The 20,938-nt window shown below is 34.0% G+C and overlaps 1 protein-coding gene across 2 annotated transcripts in view; it reads right to left on the reverse strand.

The window, feature by feature from the left end:
- Positions 1 to 20,938, reverse strand: part of Cadm2 (cell adhesion molecule 2) — a 974,322-nt gene that overhangs the window by 107,494 nt on the left and 845,890 nt on the right. For both annotated transcript variants that reach the window (XM_052740982.1, XM_052740983.1), the window contains 2 exons: positions 17,305 to 17,475; positions 2,573 to 2,663 (listed from right to left, as the gene is read on the reverse strand). In XM_052740982.1, coding sequence (XP_052596942.1) covers positions 2,573 to 2,663; positions 17,305 to 17,475 — 262 coding nt within the window. The remainder of the gene's footprint in view (positions 1 to 2,572; positions 2,664 to 17,304; positions 17,476 to 20,938) is intronic.

The following is a 20,938-nucleotide window of genomic DNA, read 5'->3' on the forward strand; positions in this document are numbered from 1 at the left end:
CAGAAACTCTGGGGACCTGAAAGAAAACTGGCTGGCATTAGCTTGGTCCTCACTTTAGACAAAAATTAAAACAATAAACATGTACAGTAATCTCTCTTTTAAGGAAAGAATAGAATGCCTCTATAGTAATGTCAAGTGGAACAATTTGGTACTGGCCCAAGTTATGCAGCTGTTCTACAGGAAAATGGCAAAAGGCTCCTGTCCAAAGCAGGCAAATAAGGCATGATTGTTCATAAACAGTCACTGGGGCCCTCACATTTAGAAGAAGGAAAACAACATTAGCATTCTGGAGGGCAGGATACAAACATGAGTCTCTCTACAATTTGAGCTACACCATGCTTTCATGGTTTATACTAAACATAGTGGTGTGATTTTAACAGAAACAATGCACCTAATAATGATGAATTGCTCATTCTTTAAGATATCGTATGTTGGTCAAACATGCATTTTAAAGGAACAACAAAGATTTGGACATGATTTAAGTATGTTGTTCAGGTCACCTATGATGAGATGAAAATGTATTTATTATCTGTTATAGATTTCTGATCCCCACTTACTCACTAAAAGTGAATTAGGTAAAAAGGAAAGGTAATAGAAATTAACTGTCTTGGGAAACAATTGAATGCTATGCCAATAGTGTTGTCTCCCAGTGATGCCAGAATAACGAAGTGGGGAATCAGGTGCAATAGCTGCGAAGTAATGGAGTAGAACTTTGGTGGTGATTACCGGAATAAATGACACAATTTCAGACTGCCCAGTGGGTCCCTGTGATCCCACACTCCTTATTTAAGCTACCAGTCTTTTAAATCTGTCTTAAAATTTGAGCACTCTCCTTACTATGCATTAAATTTATTCCTCGTTTTGAGATTGTCTCAAAATGTTTATATTGTGTCTTTTCTGCTTTTTATGCTTCATCTTCTGAAGTGACTGATCTTCCCATTAGTGATTCTCTTCTTTCTCCAGTGATGAACTTTCTGATGAATCCTCCTCAATTTGCCGTCTGTTCTCTGTGCTCTAGTAAGACCATTCTCTTCATGAACATGTGGATTCCTTCTGGGAACAATCAAATGGTTTCTTTTCAGTCTTCCCTTGTTTTGTGTGCTGTTTGTCTCATCTGACACTGTTGGGGATGCAGTATGAAATGCAGAGATCTACAAGTTCAATTCTCTTTAAAGAAGCTAATACTTTCATCTATTGGAAACGTTACTTTGAAAATGGGAAGGAGTGGGTGGATTTGGAGAAGACTGGGAAGAAGAATTAAAGAAGCATCCTGAACCAAAGAAGGAATCAAGGGACTTGACTAATTGTACTGCTAGTGTTCTGGGAGCCTATAGAACAAAACAAGTAAGCAACACTCGTGATAGGACTATAGTACAGGAAGATAAATCAAAACATGTTATTTGTAAATTGATAATATTATATTCATTATAACATTGGACCAATAAGGATAAGTGCAAAATATGACTGTTTTAAGCCATTATTGATCTATGAATTAATATTCAAAGATACTACATGAGTTGGGATATTTATGAAAATATACAGGCATAAATTCTTGCTGCAAATGTGATTTAAGTAGGATTTTGACAAGTATTAGAAAAAGTTTAAATAGACAAGCAAGCCTGACTAGGGTGACATTTGTCACTTTATCCAGAGTATGGGTTATTCCTCTTTCTGAAAAAACTAGACTTTCAACTCCAATTCGGAAATCACCATTTCCATTGAATTTATACAGTAAATCTTGCTAACAGAAGCAGGAATTTAGATTCTGCAGCTGAGTTAACAGATAGTAGGTGAAAGACTCTAGACTTTGGACAAGACTGAAGTGTGAGTAAATCTTGCCTCACCAATCTTAAACCATTGTGAATAAGAAAAAAAAAATGGTTCACATTTCTGAGATTAAATTTTCTTTCCTGTAACATAAAGAAATGTTATTTCCTTTTTCTGTTTGCATTATGCTATTCATCAGCATCCTTGAGGAACAATTAGTCAGGATCTTCTGAGAGAGCTGAAGTTTTCCATTTGTTAAACTTCTCAAGACTATGTGTTGTTCCGTAAACTTAAAAGATAATTGTACTTTGGAGTCGTCTTTAGTGCAAGCATGGATATTACACATTCAAGCTTATTTCTACATAACTGAATCCCAGAGCTTCATTGAAATTTACTTGCTGAATCATACCTAAAGGAAATGATGTATATTTCTTAAAATAACAATCCCATGACCTTCAAAATCCATCCATTATTCCTCTAAATTTTACCACTGGAAGGGAGAGATGGTGTGGTGCCTGATATCCGACAGGCTATTGTATGCCATTTGAACAAACTTGCATTTATTTCTAAGCATTTCAGACACCATTTTGCCCATCATCAGGTCATTTGGTCATGTACTTTGTATTTGTATTCTAAATATACACACATTAATTTTAGAGAACTATGAAGGAGAAAAAATTAAAAACAAAAGAGCTTGTTCTATTGTTTGACAAGAAAAGGTTAAAACATAGGTGTTCTACGTTTACACTGATTAAGCACTCATATAAGAAAGAGTGAAAAGTTTACCATTCACTAAAACACTTACAGTGGTTTTCCTTTAGATTCACAAGTCAAAGTTAATGCCTGTCCTTCCTGTGGAAAAGGAGTGGATGGTATAATCTTAACAGATGGTGTATCTAGAAAAAAAAAGAATAGAAAGAACATTAAAGACAAATATGGATACATTTTATAAATGTATCACCCATGCTTAGCATCTCTTATAATAAGTGTGTGTGTGTGTGTGTGTGTGTGTGTGTGTGTGTGTGTTTGTGTGTGTGTGTGTATGAGACTGCAACTTTCCCATCATTGCATTTTAACAAAAATATCTGAATATCTTAGGAGTACCTTTGAAATCTGAATTTAAATGTGACATTGCAAAAAAAGTGGTTCAGATGAATATCAAGCATTTCACACAATTGTTTCTTCAACTATTTATAGATTGCTATGAATACTATTATTGTGGACTGAATGCATTCATGTGCATTTGAATAACAACACTTTCATTGTCACAGGACTACCAGGGACTCACAATAAGGAACCCCCAATGAACTCAAGATAAACTACAGTCTCAGAAGCATTATGCAGAATCCTTTTGAAGAGGCAGTCCTGCAGTTCTGAGCACATGCTGCTTTCTTAAAAGTACAGTGGACAAAGCCCATCAAATAGCTATTTATATTTGGTTTCATATGCAATGATAAAGTTGTTTAAAAATAGTAATTGTTTCTGTTTAATAAAATCAACCCATATGGAAATAGATTCAAGAAAACTCTAGGACAGCTAGGTTTATAAATCACATGACACGTGATAACCTTTAATCAACAGGAAAGTACAGATTTCATAGAGGAAATGGAAAATAACATTTAGAGTAGAGGGGCAATATAAGCACAATGATTTCTTTATATTCTGTACGGAACTAAGTGACCTAGTTCTTTCCATCTTATCTCTATACTGTGCAATAAGCACAATAGCTCTAACCTCTCAGACTGTCATGCTCCCCCTCCCCTTAGGCTTAATGGAAGAATGGGAACCAACTCATCTGACATCATATTAGTGCACTGGTTTGTAAAGCAGCTCAGGCAGCATTAATCAATTCTGAAATATTTAAGTTAGTTATCTTCCTTAAAGACATAGTATTGAAATTTCTCTAATATAAAGCAACACACTATAATTATGTAGATGATCTTATATGTTGAAATTGTTTATGTTTCAAATATATTCTTTCTCAAACCTGTAAACAAGACATTGCATATGAAATAAAACCAAAATTATAAGACAGGATTAGGGGAAGATAGATATTTATAATCTCACTATATGAGAAGAGCAGAGCTGGTTAAAGTCCAGCCTGAGACATAGAATTATTTCAGGGCTGGGAATGTATAACAGTATTGGAATAATTGCCTAGCACATACAAGGCCCTGAATTCAGTTCCTGTCATCATACACAAAATATATATAGTAAAAATAATATTCCAATTACAAATATAATTCCCATTTGCATCATGGTAAATTATTATACTATAAAATGACTCTGGAAGAACCATTAATTCAAAAAAATATGAAAAATATATTATACTTCTTAAATGATGTAAGAAATTTAAGTATAATTGATTATTATATTTTTTTAACCAAGAAGACATTTATCAAATAGAGGTTATAATGTAATTTAGTGAGCAAGCAGGGAAATGTTGATAATTATGTAGGATCATAGGTGTGACCCAGGATTATTCTAGTCAAACTGAGGCTTATCATCTTTTGTTCTTCAGCCTATACCTACAGAACCATCTTTATAAAAGACACATTCATTTCTAGTGGAAAGGATGGAGGGCAATCTACAGAAAAGTATGATTCTGGGAAATACATTTAATTTGTCTATCTGTGACAGTAATTTGTGTTTCAGTTCGAGTGTACCCTAAGGTGTCTAGTAATTTGGTCTAGTAATATTCTGGAAATTTCTGTGATAACGATTTAGTATTAGATTAACATTACCATTGGAAGACTGAATAAAGCCAACTGAATTCCAAAATGTGGATAGGCCTTACTCGGGTGAATTCCAAAGAGTTGAAGAATCCTAAGCACTGGAAGAGCCTCGGAATTTCCTTCCGCACTTGGACTTGCTAAAATTTGAATATAGATTGCCTCCAAAGGTCACCTATTTAAAGCTTGCCCCAAAACCTGTGGTACCATTGGGAAGTGGCAGAAACTTTAAAAGGCACAGACATATTAGAAAGAAGTTACGTGACTGGGGAGTGCTGTTTTGTACCTGGACACATTCCCCCAGCCCCTCTGTTTGCTTAACGGCTGTCCTGAAGTGGAAAAAATATTTTAGATATTTGACTATAATATGCTACAGCTATCTCAGGACTAGAATGGAAACAGATTTTCATGAATCCTAGATTTTGAAGTAGAGGAAATGAGAAATATTGGTTCTCTGACCATTACATCCTGAATAAGGACTAACAAGTCGGCGATTCTCTAGTCTGTACATTGCTGGCTCATTCTGTATTCTTGCACTTATCAAGTTCAACAACTTCAGGAACAATTCTCTAAATTAAATCTCCTTTTACATTTATATATAACTAATTTCGATTTTCCAGGTGGCTCAGAATCATATACTGAATTGGAAACTCCTGCTGATCACCTCAACTTTCCCAGTTGGTGTTTCAAGGATGATTATAAAACCCAGGTTTGCTGACATTACTTTTATGTTTTGTCTCTGAATCTCACTACTGCAGTAGGCTATATAGGATGTTGTCGACTCTTTAAACAATGATGCTTCTCTATCTACTGCTTTTTTCTTTCTGCTATGTGCGACTGGTCTTTTATTTTTGTTTGTTATGCACTTACAGAAACACACTCACTCAAACTGAAAGTACAGAACTCGTAGATCATCCACAGAGCTACACAAAACAATGGGTAAAGCACAACATATTTGTAGGATATCTGACAACTCATTCAAAAGTTTGGTTGAGCGTTGTTTCTGGGACCACATGGAAAGGTAGAGAGAGGTACCATTTTCCTGAGACTTCTGTCCTATTTGGAATACAATACATTTCTTAAAAAAGCAATATTTCTTTGGATATAACTTAAAGTGTGTGAATATGGGGGAAACCTTTTCCCCTTATATATTATTTCCTTTATTTTTATTTGAAAAATTCTGGTGTTCATTCATGAAGTATATAATTGCAGTGTTAAAATAGAATAATAAAAAGGTCATTCAGTTTAAAATGAAAAAATTTAAAGTTGCATTAACTTGTGAAGTCAGGATACTTTCTGTTTATTTGATCTAGGGATAAAAATCAAAGTGAAACACTGATCTAGTGGAATAGATTTTCTGTATTCGTAACAAAGATTTTACAGGATAGCAGTTATGAAACTACTGTGAAATCACATAATGGCCAACCTCAAAGCACAACCCTTGAAATATTTAATGTCAGTAGTTCGACAACAATTGTCCATTACTGAGTTTTGCAGGTTAACAAGTGAACCCTTTGAATAAAATGTTTTACCTATGATATCCTATTTATTTGTTCTGTAGTTAAAAAAATAAGAACTTGATTTTACCAATATTATTTTCCTGTTAAGGATATTTGCCAAACCACCAAATCCATTCCATATAATATACTGAATGAACAAAGATAATCTATATTTAGAGATGGAGTAATTTGCATTGTTCAGGGTTGTCTATGGTCTTCAAGCCTTTGGTTAAAATAACATTTTTGATAGTGTTATTTGTTGACAAAAATATTTCCTCTGACTATTTGCAAATTATTTACTTATATAATAAACATTTGCATAGTTCCTAAAGCTTACTGGGCACAATATTATCATTTTTTCAGTTATTTTAAGTTAATTATAACAATGCAATATGATATCATCATGCATTGTAATGTCCTATTTTTAATTTTTAATTTTAGCCCTAGCTTTTAGAAATGATGCTGCAGGATGCTTAGAATGGTTTTCAGAAATCATTCTTATGATATTAGAAATTATTTCTTTCTTATGTATATATGTTTATTATCAGGATAAATGTAACTCCTGGACCTCAATTAAATGTCTTCTTTGTTAATTAACAAGTTTTTTTAATGCTTTTTTTTCACTTAATATTTGGGAATACTCCTTTGTTATAAAATCAGACTTTCTTAATATAACTACCTTCCAACAATAACAAATATTGATGAAATACTTGCTACATAATTCTCCTTGATGCAAATGTTTCATATACAATGGATTTCTTGATTTTTTCAAAGCAAGCAAAAAAGGCTGGATTTGCATTTCAGTGGAGAGCACTCCGTCTAAACTCTAGAGTCAACAACCACAAAAGTATGCAAGGAAAGTTCTGTTTTTCCTGTTGTGTGTTGTTATGACACAAAGGCTTGGAAGGAAAGATTCCCACTAACAACTCATTGTCTACCTCACTTGATCTCAAAACAAACACTTTGATAAATTGGTATTTCTTGTCGCCTGGTAGAATATAGTAGGGATTGACACTTGTGACTGTGCTTTGTCTTTTGTTTGGGGTCATTTTCTGTTCTATGGAATTAGCTGGTTATCACGCTCCTTGAGTTAAAAGAAATGCAATTTAAAGTGTGCCTTGGCGTGCTGTTACTTGCATGTTCTAAAGCATATCTGTTGATGTTGATGAATGATGTGCACAAGTGTTCTGTGTCTCTTACTTTTTCACTTTCTCACTGATGGCTTTCATGCCATTATTGTTTTTGAAAGATGAAAATAGCCTTTTAAACTATTGTCACTTTTTCTTTTATTACAAGAGAGCTTCCCCTGAGACTGTAATGAAAAGGCTTATTTACTTTTATTTAATGTGTACGCATGTTTCACCTTTATATATGTGTGTGCAGCACATGTGTGTGGCACATGAGTCTTTCAGACAGAAGCGGGGACTGGAAACTCTGGAAGTGGTCAAGACTGTTATGAGCCACTGTATGAAAAGAAAAAATTAGACTTAATGATATGATTGAGGCAATTGGAAATGGTTGACCAAAGATTTTCTGAAAAAAGAATACTATAGAATAGCTTTCTAGGATGCTAAGTATCCAGACTGGGGAAATGGGATATTTTTCAAGATACAGTAAGAAATGATCTTACATTTTTAAATGAGTATTAGGTCCAGAATCAAAATTTAGAATGTCAAGCTTGTAATTGGGCAAAACTGAGTGGACTAAGGACATTAGTAGCAACATGCTTTTACCATGGAGCTGGTTCAAGAGGAAGATCTGAAGGAGAAGCAAAAGAAACAGTAGGAGTAGAGGACAAGGAGTCCATCAATATTTTATTCCTTATAATTCATCCTTTTTATAATTACAAACTCTGCATCCCACGATTATAAGAACATTTGTCAAAATACTGTTTCTAAAGAACAATATTTTGTGATTTGTATTTGTTTTTTCCTAGAAGGTCTTGCCAAACAACAAAGCACAATTTAATTTTAAAAATAGGTTTAAGCTGTACTATCTTGCACTTACACTATAAAAACAGTAAACCCTTTAAAAAAAATCTATTATGCTTTACAAAATTATGCTTTTGCTATGCTTTCTCTATTACATAAAGTGTGACTACATCAGCATCCTAGGAATTATTACACCATTAACTCATCAATTATGTATACTGCCATGATTAAAAGAACTAATAACAAAATTAGAAGAGGAAAATATGATGATGTGATCAAGAGTAGTGTTGCACAATGCAGATGTGTCTATTTAAATTTAATGTAAATCAGTTCAAATTGCATTCTGAGTGCAATTTCGAGTTACAAGATGCACACCTCAACTGCTGAGCAGTCACAGCAATAGCTGGCTGGTGACAACTACATGAGGATAAATAGAACACGTTATCCTCATGAGAGTACTTGAGTAAGACTGCCGTTAATCATTACTCTCACCTGATCCTGGTCTGTTCCGATTTTGGATGTGTTTTTGCGGAGGTTTAAAGATGTCTATGAACAGGAGCACCATCTTTGCAGTTGTGTGTTTACACATTGTTTTAGCTTGTATGATACAGTTTGAGGATTCAGAATCTTTGCCCGGTTGCTCATAAGTTGAAGATAGTGAAGAATAATAGAGATGGCAGAAATGCAGAATCAAGCACAGAGGAAATCGGAGGACAAGGAGGAGAGATAGCCCTAGGGAGTCTAACATCTCACAATCCCAATTAAGAAGGAAGGTGAAGTGATAGTACAACACATGTAAAAAGAAAGAGAAAATACTGAGGGTCAAAGGACAGATCAGGGCTACGGAAAGGGTCTAGGGTTATTGATAGTATACATGTTAACCAAAACTAAGCGTATATACTTAGATTTCTAAGTCCTTATAGAAACCCAGTAGGTAGTAAGTTAATTGCAAAATAAAACTTAAAATAAATTTAAAATGAAATTATCTTTCATGGATGGTAAGTGTCTCTCCCTTAAGACATGGACTGTTAAATAGAAATTGCTCTACATAGTAGGTTAGGGGGAACCTAAGAGGTGTCTGAACGAACATAGAGTATTACCATTGCCATTGGGTGCCCATCAAAACCCTATGGTAAGATTCTTTTGTTGAAGGCACCACAAACTTCAGGAACTCAACCTCAAAACAGTTGGGATACATCCTTCCCATTGGCTAGTTTTCACGGTACAGGGAAATGCTGCATAGACAGCTAAGGGAGAAAAGACCTCAGTGGCCTTTCCCAACATCAGACACCACATGCTGCAATATTCACTTTCATGGCAAGAGGTACCTACTGGTGTAATAGTGGTAGGACTGTTAAAGGAAAATAACCACTTTCTGATTTTAGGCTTGCTCCACAGGTCAGAATTCCATGCATGTTACTATAATCTGTCAAAATTTCATGACTGAGTCGGTTATGGGCCCTAAGTCAGAGTCTGTTATTGTTATTATGCTAAATGGTCATGTTATCAAACTACTTTTTCAATATTTCTGTTTGTACACACATAATTTAATAAAACCCTATAGAACTCTTCAAAGCAAAGGAGTAAATACAAAGTAAATGATGGGATTTCTATTACATTATGTGGCATCAGTTCAATTATAATTGATGTGTGATAATAATTTTTATTATTATCAATAAAGATAGTATACATAAGAACTGTGAACCTTCTGAACAATTTTCTGTAAACTTAAAAATTTTCTAAAAATAAAGTCTATTAGTTATGATAAATGATAAAAAGAAAGAAAACAGAAACAAAACAGTGTGCTACCAGACATGATGTGAAACTGTCAATAGCAATGATACATTTTTGTGGTGTATCAGACCTAAGATAGCAAGTTCATATGCATTGACCGATTACAGTAGTTTTCTTTCTTTCAAAAATTTTTTTATATTTCATTTATATGTATGCCTTTTTTGTCTACAGGTATGAGAACCTGGTGTTCTCAGGGGTCATAAAAGTGTCTAGGTCCCCTGGAACTAGAATTATGGATGAATGAGAGCTACCACGTCGGTACTAGAAACTGAGCCTGGGTACTTGCAAAGAGCAAAAAGTTCTCTTAGCCACTGACCCACCTCTCCAGTTACAATGGTAGTTTTCCAGTTATACTTTGTTCCTATCAAGGATTTTTGTCTGTGGATGTACATGAATAGTTGTGTTATAATACCTTATAATCCATAGAATTACAACAACCCTAAAATATTGTGGTGTGAAATATACTCATTTAAAAAAAATGAATCAGCCTATGACCTTTGGCTCTCGACGCAAACCGATGGGCGAACCACGCTATAAAAGTTGCCTTAAATATAAGGCGAGCACTTTGACTAGCCTATGACCTTTGAAAGCTAGAAAAAAAATAGCTTTTAATTTGGAAGGAGACAAAAATGCCAATTATTTCTGCTTTTTCTTTAAGGTTTTTGTTGTTTCCTTTGTTCTGTCTTTTTATTATTTTTTTTTTAGTTTTTACACAGTATCTCAGAATGTCCTACAACTTCCTGTGTAGCCCACACTTGTTCTAACCTCACTGTGTTCAGCCTCCATCACGCTGTGAATATGGTGACTATGGAGCTCCTTAGCCACTTTTAATTCTTTATTACAGTTATTCAATAAAATTTTAACATTAGTTAAATAGTACATTATTTTCTGTATCTTCTACAATATGCATACACTCTACAATTTTGCTATTAACTTTTCTTCTTTATATGTTTAATTTCCACGCCTATAATAATTTAAAACATTTTGAGCAACCCATTGTTAGGTTTTTCTGGGATGTAAGCATCTGTTATTCTAAGTCTCTTGTTTCTTGTCCTTCAGAACAACAATTTGAACGCTGTAAGACTTCAGGGCTGGGGTTGAAGGCCTTTTCTAGAACATTTGCTTCTCTTGTTCAGGGTTCTAGCCCCAGCACAAGAAGTAAAACTGAGTACTTTACAATAAGCTTTGATTAGAATAAAACATTTTAGAGGGCATCATTTTACTTTTTAAAGGTAATTTCTCATTTTTTTTTTTGGTTTTTCGAGACAGGGTTTCTCTGTGTAGCTTTGCGCCTCTCCTGGAACTCACTTGGTAGCCCAGACTGGCCTCGAACTCACAGAGATCCGCCTGGCTCTGCCTCCCGAGTGCTGGGATTAAAGGCGTGCGCCACCACCGCCCGGCTAATTTCTCATTTTTAAACCTTAGAATCCATACTGATCTTTGGATAGATATATAAATTGACTTCAGAAAACAAAATCTGTTATGATCAATGGCATAATATATGATAATTTGAAGCATCACATTTAGAAAGAGTAAAATATTTGATAATTCAATCACTTTTAATTATTTGATATTAAAAAGACTAAATGGACTATATCTAACATTTATGTGGGATAAGAACTTATTTACTTAATGAACAAAATATGTCTGTAATACTTACTTCAGGTAAAATATCATAGATGTAACTTCCTGGAAAATGTTTAGAAACTTGTTAGGTTTCTGAATAGAGTTCTTGCATTACTTGCCTTTTGTAACCAACACTCCTCAAAGGAGATGTTAGTTCAATGAGATACATGTTTTTAAATACATATAGCACATAGAACTGTGTGTCTTATAAGCCTATAAGATCTGAAACAACCATGTTTTCTAAAATTGCAAAAATTTCTAAACTTGGTAGAAAATTGTAAAAGCATATTTTATGAGATGTACAAGATGTTTTAAAATGTACTTTGGGCTTCAGAAACACAGGGGTTCTGTGCAAGGTGAACTGGTGAGATTGGATTTCCATTATTTTTTATTTACATATATTTAATATTTGCATATATGACTCTCTCTATTATCGGTGGGTGGGCACAGAGGCAGAAGAGAGGAATGGGTCCCTGGAGATACAAGGAGCTTTGAGCTGACCTCTGTGGGTGTTTGGAACTGAACTCAGATCCTATGCAAGGGTATCAAAGGCCCTTAACCAGAGATATCTCTGCAGCCTATAGTATTTTTTATTTTCAAAAAGAAGAATCAACAGGAAAACACATCAAATGAAAAAAATCTCCATTTTTCCATTTAGAAATATCTTTGTTCTGTATACCAAATACCCACAAGAAAGAGAGTACATAAACAACAGAGCTGGTACTCCCTAAGCACATAACCAATGATTCTCTTCTATAATAATCAGAATTGTATTTTTAATCAATTCATGAGAATAAAAGCTGAAATGCATTACATGGATGATAAATGTAGCGGAAATTTACAACAGTGAGTTCTGTTTCTCTAGCCCAAGGTAATTCTCTAAAGGAGATTTAACAACAACAGAATCACCATAGAAACACTATGGAATGTTTTCCAACATAAGATGTTGAGGGGAAATAAAATAACTTTATTACCCATTGTTTTGCTACCTAGATTAGAAACATAATTATCAGAATGTGTAGGTCAGGAATTGAAATTGACCATTAACTCCTTATAGAGATATTATCTCATTTAGCAATGGAACGTGTTCTGAGTTATTTTAAAATGTATTTGATGCATATATATTCATTTATCACTAACCTAACTGATATCATTTAAACACAATGCTATCCCTAAACCTGATGCTCCCTCCCCTTCTCTTCTTTCCTGAAGTCCTTCCCTTCCCTTCCCAGCCCCTTAACTCCCTTCCCTTCCCAATCCCTCATCTCCCTTCCCTTCTCTTCTCTTCTCTTGCTTTCACATACAGCCTTCCATTGTCACTCAGATAGAATGTTTGGGCTCAAATGGAGGACATAATTCATGAGCCATTTTAACTGCTTTACTTACGGCTTAAATGTTAATGATCAACATTTTTAAGCAGTTTCATTTTTATACATGAAACATCACATCCAAATACAAATACAAAACAAATATTAATAATTTATTATAAGATTTTTGTTTTGATGGGGAAGTATATAATGTATTTTAAAACACATGCATAAACATTTAAAAATCCAGACTCTAAACTACATTTCACTCTAGACAAGTGTTACAGTGCTTTCTAATACAAATAGAATAACTCTGACATTTTACTATTTTTTCCTTGTGTTTTTCATTTTCAATAAGAGTTACACTTTAGTATAATTTTGTCAATGCAATGTCATGTGCAGAAAATAGCTGTTTTGGTTTTTCTTCTATACTGTGTACTGTATGGAGTCTTCTGCTGGTGCACATACATTATTTCTACTGAGCACTGAGTAAAATCTGACTCATATGATCTGGTTCTTGAAAATTAGATCAGATCAATAAAAAAGTTTTGTTTCAAAGAGATACAAGTAAAGTTAGAAAGATAAATAAGAGTTTTCATCTGTTAAAAATGAGTGGCTTTACATGTTGTTCAGTTGAGAAGTATTCTCTTACCTAATACGTGAAATTTAAAATCATTTGTGGTTGACAGGAAAAGACAATATCTATTCTTCTCTTTCTTAAATTCCAGTTTAAAAGGAGTGCCTTTCATCAAAGTGGAAGTATGTAAAAAAATGATTAATCCTTTGTAAATTGTAAATGTTGCTCTCATATATTTCATAGGATAATTCCTTTAAAAATTCTACATAACAAGGATACAGAGCTGAAACACCCTTTTATAATTTATCTTACCATGCATTTTCATTATGTTCCTTGGTCTTATGTTTTCAACTTTTACTTTCAATTTCCTACAATCTGACAACAGGATTCTTGTGTCTTGTACAGTTATTATTTTGTACATTATTTTAAAAATGCATATGTTCTCTGTTCACACACTAGAGAAAACATGATATTTCTTCTAAACAATTCTCCATTTGGGACCATTTCTGAGATCATCCATAGTGAGAATATTATTATACAATGAAGAAATCCTGAATTTACTAACCACTCTATTTTATCCCCTTTTCCAAAACTGCACTCTATGTTCCTCTGTTTGAATCCATAGCAATTTGTTCATCCTATGTATTACATATATATATATATATATATATATATATATATATATATGTATATATATATGTATATGATTTGATAATCTCCTGTTTCTAGGTGGAAAATATAGATATTTTGCCATTACCCTTAGATATTAATGAAGACTGTAGCATTTGATGCATTTGCTCTAATTTCAATACTAACTGTAATTCTCTCAAATAACTATACTTGCATCATCTCTGGAGAATGTTCTGTATCCATAAGGAACATTTAGTATTACCATCAGTTGGTTTTAATTAGCTTGATATACTTGAATGATGGTATGTTAGATTCTAAGAAAAATAATTTAAATTGATCTAGTTTCTGCCCTCTGGCCACTTACATATTAATCCATGATAGAAGAAGATGGCATTTTTAATTCATCACTCTGCAGGAATGTGAAATCTTTCATGTAAAACTTTGTAAAAGTTAAAGAACTCAGTTACTGACCTTTGTGAAATTTTCAAAACAATATATACTAAATATATTAAATATAAAAAAAATAACAAATAGGTGACTAGGGATTTTATAGTACCAATATGAATTTCCAAGGAAGTAAAAATGAGCTTGTCAGTAGATGTTTAGAACTAACAGCTAAACTGAAATACTTAAAACGGTCACAATAATTCTGGGCAGTAAAGTTGTTCTGTGACTATGGGATGGAGGAAGGCAAGGCCAAGATCAATGAAAAACTGAGGTGACATGAGAGGCCAGAATACTCAGCTATCAGAAGCTTACCCTGGTTAGTGTGTCATATTAACAAACTTAGTTCTGTTTTAAAATTTCTGTCTTCTAAATCAAATTATGAAATTCCAATCACTGACATAATTATATTATTGTTATTGTTATTATTATTATTATTATTATTATTATTGTTTTCGAGACAGGGTTTCTCTGTGTAGTTTTGTGCCTTTCCTGAAACTCACTCTGTAGCCCAGGCTGGCCTCGAACTCACAGAGATCCGTGTGGCTCTGCTTCCCGAGTGCTGGGATTAAAGGCGTGCGCCACCACCGCCCGGCATAATTCTATCATTGACAGCATCACATCCTGAACCTTCTTCCAAATATATAGAAAAACCTGACTTCATTTTTTTTTATTTAAGTAATGTGTTTCTCTGAGACTTATTTTATTGTTTGTTTGCATGTGTATATTTGTGTGTCTCTGTCTGTGAAGGAATTCTCACCTGTGCACGCTCACGGGGAGGCTAGAATAGAGGTAGACTTCTGCATTTTGTACTCGTTCACTCTCCACCTTGATTTTTGAGACTAGGTCTCCATTGAACTGGAAAGCGCTCTCATTACTCTTCCTTTAGCTAGACAGCGAGCATGCGATTTCCCCCTGCCTTTGCATTCTCAGAAGTGGTGACCGGTGCATGTCTCTGTGCCTGCCTTTCTTGTAGATATTGGAGATCTAAATTGACGTCTTCATGCTCATGCAGAAAACACCCACTGAGGCAAATACTCAGACCTAGAAGCCTAATTTCATTCTAAACAGTCTGCTTCTTATAACAAAACTCAACTGTGTCTCTGTGAACACACAGAAACCTAAACAAATTGTCAACTGCTTCATTAGCTGAAGGATTGTGACATGATGGTGTTTGTCAACAATTATTATGACTTGATTTCTATTAATTGTGTACCTCATATGTTTTAATTATAGTTAAATAAATGAGAAATGTTCAAAATACTATTACCTCACAGAGTACAAGTATATTTAAAAATTAAATCTATTATGATAGCAATATGTTTCTTTAAAAATATCAACTTACTCTATTTCTTGTACCTTGTAGATTCATTGATCAAATAAGCAATGTAAAGGGATAGTCATTGACATCCATTTGAAATCTTTTAAATGCCTCAAACTTGACTTAAATTGTCTCCAGCTTATAGGGATTAATTATCTAGTTTATAATCAAATCAACACAGGAATTGATTCTCTAACTCATAATCAGTCTAAACAGTTTTGGCGACCTTCACAAAGTCATTTTTATATAAATATTGAAACTAGAAATGATATTAATGTGGTCTCTATGTGTGCTTGAGTTGGAATCTGTTTCAAGGACAGCAGGAGAAAAATCTAGTAAAACTAATCTAATGCAATGCAAATTGCTTTTAAATTGCAATAGTTTCAGACACGTCTCTAGTATTTTTCACTAATGCTGTTTATTCTGTCCCAGTGGGTTCCACTATGGTCTTTCTGATTGTCCTGATGTTTCTAGAAATAAATGTAACAGGTGTGCTCCTAATTCACGACTTTGTATCATTCATTCCTCAGCATTACAATTTGGTAAGCTCATCAAAGCAATAATCTTACCACTGTTTTCATCTTCCTACCATCTCATTTGGCTTATCTTTCTTGCATAATAATTGTCACTTGGTACTATGTTGCATGCAGAGATTATTTGCATTACCTATGTTATCATTACAACTTATTTTGCAAAAGAAGCATTTTTATTGTTGTTTTAGTGGTGATAACAATTGGAGACAAGTAGGTTAGCTTTAGTTTTGTTCTTTTGGTATTTTTTGTAAGTACAGAATCCTAAACCATGGCTGCTATTTATTAAGGATCAGTGCAAAACTGACTAATAAATGAAATACAAAATACAATAAGCATATTAGAACAGTGGTGTTTAATCATAGTTCAGCACTTTAGGGTTTAATCTAATTCCAAGTTCAGGCTTTAATTTCATCCCAGGAAAGGCAACCAAAAAAAAAAAAAATCATTTCATTATCTCAAAGAATCAAATCATGAAACTCACAAAGATGATATTTTATCTTCTCCTTTTTATTTTGGCTTATGCATTTCAAGTAACTCAGTTTCATTTTCGTAAATCTGTATCCCTAGGACTTCTCTAAGTAAAAGATTACAAGTCTACCATTTACTAGCAATTGACTTATCCCCCTTGATCTGCACGGTTACCTGTACACCTTGTAACTGACAACACTGACTGTACATCAGGCCATGTGAGACAACACCCCAAATCTTCAGCACTACCCCTCATACGTGCACATCACTCGATTAACATTGTGACTGCAATTATAATTATGGTTGTAGGCGAGGTGCCTCTGCATTCAGAGAGACTAACATCTAGCATGTAGAAGGTTAAAAACAAGGGGAAACAATTTTTGAGTGACTAAAATAGTTTGATATATCCCCACTGTCCTCATGCACCCTCTTCCACACATATACACATCAAGCCAGAACTCCAACCACAATTAAGAACATTAAATCTGAGATGTTCCTTATTTTCCTTCATTGTTAAGAGCCACACTCAGATAAAGCACTCTTACCTTTGAATGTGATTGAAACTCATGAGTATAGGTAGGTTTTTTTCGCACATTTGCTATAACTTCATGTAATTTAAAAACTGATTTTAAATACAAATCAAGAAACAAAGGAGGAGGGAGTGTGTTTACTTACAGTGTATTTCTAGCACCTGCATGGCTACCTGAGGGGTGGCATTGAGGGACTCATGGTCTACTCTGCAGATGACCGCCACTCCATCATCACTACGGTCCACTCGGAAATCCAGTGTGCTGCTGACAGTGAACGTCTTTCGGTTAGCGTCCTCCTCTTTCAAGTACTTCACATCTGAAAATACAAGTTGTAGAAAACTTCTGTGATATTGTCCACAACTCATCACACTTCTCTCACAAGTGATGTAAAACCATCTTCAATTGGTGCTAGATTTAAGAGCAAATCTGTAAAATAGATACGAGTAACACTAGAAGAATGTCATGTATTTTTTTTCTGTGAAAATATGTGTTGATGGATGTGTTCATAATTTGAGATATACATACAAATGTATTTCAGGTTGATAACAAAAATATACAGCTCCAAAAACAAATTTTAAGAGTTACATATAGAAATAAAAAATGAAACGGTGTATGGGATGCAGTATTTTTATTTCAGCTTTCAAACTGACCTAGATTATAATCAGGCACAAGTTTTTCTGCCCTCAACCTGCAAAGCATCATTTCACAAAAGCAGTCTCTACTCCAGTTTATGTTATGTTCCTCTAAAATTTTATGTAACACCTCTGAACTGTAAGCACATTTGGAAAGAATACATTCATCAGTGTCTGCTTATGACTTAGAGTGTGATATGTGTGTGTGTTCTTATTTCTACTTGAACAACCCAAGGGAAATTTTTTAAAAAATGCTAAAAAGTACTTAACAGACAACAGTGGCCAACTTCAGGTAGAAAAGAAACATTTGAATACTGAAAATAATTAAAATATATTTGCTTTGAAATTTACATGGTGAAATGCTCTTTCCTTAGTTGAGGAATTCATTACAGCATAAATGAAAAGTATTTTTCTCAAGATGTGAATTCATTTATTGATGTTTAAGCTTAGTTTTATTTTGAGGCTGACCCATTGTTAAATAGTGTGGTAGTTTGAATATAATGGGCCCCCATAATCTCATAAGGAGTGGCACTACTAGGAGGTGTGGCTTTGTTGGAGTGGGTATGGCCTTGTTGGAGGAAGTGTGTCATGGTGGGGGTGACTTTGAGGTGGTCTGTCCTCAGATACCACTGAGTGTCTCAGTAGACTTCCTGCTGCCTGCCCATGAAAATGTAAGGACTCTCAGCTCCAGCACCATTTCTGCCTGCATGCTGCCTTATTCCTCACTGTGATGATAATGGACTGAATGAACTTCTGAAACTGTAAGCAAGGAATCCCAAATAAACATTTTCTTTATAAGAGTTTCCATGGTCATGGTGTCTCTTCACAATAATGAGAACCCTAAGACAAATGGTCTTTTGGGGATTATTTGTTCTGTTTTTTTTTTTTTTTTTTTTTTTTTTTTTTTGGTTTTTCGAGACAGGGTTTCTCTGTGTAGCTTTGCGCCTTTCCTGGGACTCACTTGGTAGCCCAGGCTGGCCTTGAACTCACAGAGATCCGCCTGGCTCTGCCTCCCGAGTGCTGGGATTAAAGGCGTGCGCCACCACCGCCTGGCTATTTGTTCTGTTTTATAATGAAGCTTATTGTTTTATTTCTTAATTTGTAAATTCTCAAGTTTGAAGAAGTTGATAGGAACAGGACAATTGTAACACATTAGAAATCATACAGTATGATAAAGTTAATATGCTATTATAACAAGATCTTATCTATAGTTGAGAGGATAATTTGCTTAGCATTCTTACACATTCTCTGTTTTCCTATTTTTCATCATGTAATACACAGTGAGACTTTCTGGAAGCAAGTTTGCCACGAAATCTGTGTAATATACAGTAACATAGAAAGCTTGTTAAGGGAAAGCTGTTGCCTCCTAGCCAAAAGAAAGACATTTATGTCTCGTGGAGAAATGTCATTGCCTTTTTCCTTAAGAGATAATCCAATTGGGTTATCTGGCCAAAGGACCATTCTCACTGAGACAGGTTTAACTCAAGTCATGGCAAAGATAAAGGTGAAATCATTATTCTTTCCCTGAATTTCTGCTCCCTAGCACATTCCCTGTGAGCTGCCCTGATTTTTATAGCATCTGGCCACCATTCTGAGTTTTTGCTCAGAATAAATTTTCCTTCTTCTTGCCAGTCTCCTTGTTTTGGATACTGGCCGGAGCCTAAGTTGACTACTCTGGAACTCTGGGCTTTTTCACTCTTTCTCTGAAGCTCCCCTTCCTATCTTGGGCTCTTGACCCATCTCGTGGCAGACCTTCAGGTCTGATTAATTCAAATGTCATGGATCTTTATTCCTCTTAAGCTCCCACCTATGAATCCATAATAAATATAATCTAAAATGCGCCCTCTGTGGTCTTGTGATCTGTGACTTTCATTCTTTTAATTCATGAGACAAAATCCTGAAAGGCCCTAATGCAGGTGATTTTGTTGGCCTTCTAGTTTCAAGAAGATGTAGATCCTCAGAAAGACTCCATTGTTCCCAAATATCCTTATGCAATATAACCTGTTACTATATTGAAAACAATTTTAAAATATGTAAAATATGTTGGTAATCTGTTGATTTATATTCTCTGCATTTTAACTTACTGAAAACAATTTACTTGTTAAAAGTACCAGATTTTATATGCTATGTGCATTATTCTTTGAGTTTTACTTATTTTTGGGGAAATACAAATTTATTTTATTGCTTAATTTTAAAGAACAAAATCATATGTTGGTAAATGATACAGGTACATACTGTTAAACATTTTGCCATAAAGTTGTTTATGTTTATTATTGTGTTCATATAAAAACCCTCAAGATTTTTATCACACCACAAACACACACACACATACACACACACACACACACAAACACACACACACACACACACACACACACACACACACACACACACACACACGCATGTGCACTGCAGTCTTATGGCTCTTAGAAAAGAATAGAGAATAAAAACAGTTTGAAGTGGTACAATTGTGTCTTTTAAGTATAATTTTAGGATACCATGGCAAGTGAATAACTTTTCATAAGTACATTGCATGAATATCATTTTTGCTTCTGTAGAAGTCATTAGTTGATATTTTTATATATAATACTAATAACATTAAAGTTAAATATGTGAAAAAAAATGAAATGACCATCTTTAAGTCAAGTTTTATCAGGATAATACAGATGTGTATATATGTGTTTATAGCTACTTAGTGCCATAAAAATTTATGATACACTTTTAGTTTTTATTATCTTGGAGATTTTTACATGAATGTCACCTACTTCCAGATTTTATTGTCTACCATGTCAATCTAGGTCCAATGGTTACTTATTCTTAGCTCCAAGTAGTAACAAAGTAAGACAACTTAGACTTTTTGACAATTTTTATGATTACCTTATACTATGTTTGAAAAATTGTTCTTAAGCATTAATTGTTTTATTTGAATAACAGCTGCATTTTAAAAATTCACACATCTGCTCTATTCAGTTGCTTCTTTTATAAAATACCATTAATGTAATATTAATTTTGTAATAAAATTTGAGAGTAATTATATGTCACATAAAATTTTATTGAGAATCATTCAAATAAAATAAACACTAGTATAATTTGTGGGTTTCATATTTTTATACTGATTTATAGGGTCAATCTAGGTCACAATGTGAT

The sequence above is a fragment of the Peromyscus californicus genome, unplaced genomic scaffold (assembly GCF_007827085.1).
Source record: "Peromyscus californicus insignis strain IS unplaced genomic scaffold, ASM782708v3 Scaffold_16__1_contigs__length_79575227, whole genome shotgun sequence".
NCBI classification, from domain to species: Eukaryota; Metazoa; Chordata; class Mammalia; order Rodentia; family Cricetidae; genus Peromyscus; species Peromyscus californicus.